Source organism: Elephantulus edwardii, unplaced genomic scaffold, assembly GCF_000299155.1.
Source record: "Elephantulus edwardii isolate Elephantulus edwardi_28Jun2011 unplaced genomic scaffold, EleEdw1.0 scaffold00185, whole genome shotgun sequence".
Lineage (NCBI taxonomy): Eukaryota > Metazoa > Chordata > Mammalia > Macroscelidea > Macroscelididae > Elephantulus > Elephantulus edwardii.
The window spans coordinates 1,952,517-1,954,899 of record NW_006399935.1 but is presented as its reverse complement, the minus strand read 5'-3'; the positions used below and the strand labels follow the sequence as shown (position 1 = coordinate 1,954,899).

Here is a 2,383-nt window from a genome sequence, read left to right as displayed (position 1 = left end):
CCATGATGGGGAGAGGTGGGCAGGGAGAAAAGTGCAATAATGAATGAATGGAAGTCCAAAATCTCTGTAAATATTCATTAAGATTAATAACAAAATTAATTCCTTTAAGGCGGCCGGTTTCCTCCCACGGGACGGGTGAGGGCGCTGGGCTCAGGGGTGCGGGTCCTCATCCTGTGTCCTCTGCTTAGATGGGCCTCGGAAGCGGTGGGGCTGCCACAAAGAGGAGCCACTGGAAAAGTTCTAAGAAGAGTGACTTGATCAAGTCTATGTTTTAAATGAGTATTTGATGAAGGAGAGACACGAGGGAGAAAGAGCGTGAAAGAGAGAGGATGTCTCTCTCAGACTGGCACCCGGCGGTGAAGCTGGCTGACCAGCCTCTTGCTCTAAAGTCTATTCTTCGGTTACCAGGGGCAGAGCTGGGTGACTATCGTATTTCTGGGAACCTATCGTATTTCATTTCTGAAGCAGCTCATTGCTGCCAAACTCCAGCAATCTGTCCAGACCCTGAGCTGATTGATCTGATCTACTGTGGCCGGAAGCTGAAAGATGACCAAACCCTTGACTTCTATGGCATTCAACCTGGGTCCACAGTCCGTGTTCTGCGCAAGTCGTGGCCTGAGCCTGATCAGAACCCAGAACCTGTGGACAGAGTGGCTGCCATGAGGGAGTTCCGGGTGCTGCACACCGCCTTGCACAGCAGCCCATCATACAGAGAGGCAGTCTTTAAGATGCTCAGCAACAAGGAGTCATTGGACCAGATCATCGTGGCCTCTCCAGGCCTCAGCAGTGACCCCATTGCTCTTGGAGTTCTTCAAGACAAGGACCTGTTTTCTGTTTTCGCTGATCCCAGCATACGTTGGTGCCTACCCACCCAGCCCTGGTCAATGCCACCATGCTGGTTTTGACACTTGGTGGCAGGCAGCACCCCACTGCCAGGCGCTGACGCCTCTTCCCAGAGCATACCCTCCAGTTCATACCGGGACATGCCAGGTGGCTTCCTGTTTGAAGGGCTCTCAGATGATGAGGATGACGTTCATCCCAGCGCCAGGTCTACACCATCCGGCAGCACACCCAGCTCCCGTCCAGCCTCCTTGGGGTGTAGTGGAGCTGCTGGCCTCTGACCCATTACCCAGAGGGAGCTGGCCACCGCCCTGCTCTTGGCTAGCACTACAGAGAGCAGTTCTCACACCCCGACTCCAGGCACCCAGGGCCATTCCTCAGGAACGTCGCCGATTTCCTCCAGCGTCCAGTCGGGAATACACATCACCAGTGATCTCTTCAGCCAAGCCCTGTAGCATGCTCTGCAGGCCTCTGGACAGCCAGCCTCCAGAGCCAGCGGCAGCCCCAGCTGCAGCAGCTACGTGATATGGGTGTCCATGGTGACAAGCTGAGCCTGCGGGCCCTGCAGGCCACTGGAGGGGACATCAGGTGGCCCTGGAGCTCATCTTTGCCGGGGGAGGCCCCTAAATTCCCAAGTTCTTCTCATCCCTTAGCAGTCTGCAAAGGCTGCTGTCCATGGGAGGCCCCAATGATAGTGCCACCACCTCTCCTCTCCCTAATACACCTACTGATGGTCACCTCTTAAAAAAGAAAAAATTAATTATTTTTTAAAAAGAGAACACGAGGATGGTGCAGGATAGGGCAAAGTTCAGATATGCTATTCATGGAGCAGTGAGTCATAGTCTAATTGATGGCACCAACTAACAACCAAAAGGGAGCTTTTGCGTGTATCTGGAGCCATGTTTGGTTTTGACTGCTACTGTGTATATTTGACTATTACTGTGTGTGTGTGTGTGTGTGTGTGTGCATATGCTATATATATCTGGTGCTTTGAAGCCAGAGATGCTGTTCAACATCTTACAATGCCCAAGACACCTATGCCTCTATTCTCAACTAACATCCAATTTCAAGACCAATACAGTTGAGATTCAGAAACCCTGAAGGGGGTTAAAATAACTCATATGTCACTTAAAGACCTGCATCAAATACTTAGAGCTTCATCTTCCTCCACCTCCCTTCCCCTATTTTTCCTCCATTGAGCACTCCTTGTAGGGTCCAGAAAATTCCATGGTCTCATAAATAAAATGCTGCTCATAACATGTCAAAGGAAGCCCTGGTGGCTTAGTGGTAAGGAGTTGTGCTGCCAAGCCAAAGTCATGTGGTTTGAATTCATCAGCTGTTCCATGGGAGAAAGGTGGGTGATCTCCTTCTGTGTGATTAATTGCCTTTGAAAACCTTTTAGAAGAGACCTCTGGTGGCCTAGTGGCAAGAAGCTGCACTGCAATCCCAAAGGTACACGGTTCAAATCCCCCAGATGCTCTGTTGGAGACGGAGGGGCAATCTCTTCCTGTATCAGTCAAATCTACTTGATGGAAGGAAGGAA

The 2,383-nt window shown here is 50.9% G+C and overlaps 1 protein-coding gene and 1 pseudogene across 1 annotated transcript in view; both read left to right on the top strand.

Annotated features, from left to right (window-relative positions):
• The first annotated feature begins 329 nt into the window (after positions 1-329).
• Positions 330-1,467, top strand: LOC102876530 (annotated as a pseudogene).
• A 272-nt stretch (positions 1,468-1,739) lies between these two features.
• Positions 1,740-2,383, top strand: part of LOC102876124 (EGF-like module-containing mucin-like hormone receptor-like 4-like) — a 37,437-nt gene continuing 36,793 nt past the window's right edge. The window contains exon 1 of the mRNA XM_006896410.1: positions 1,740-1,763. Coding sequence (XP_006896472.1) covers positions 1,740-1,763 — 24 coding nt within the window. The remainder of the gene's footprint in view (positions 1,764-2,383) is intronic.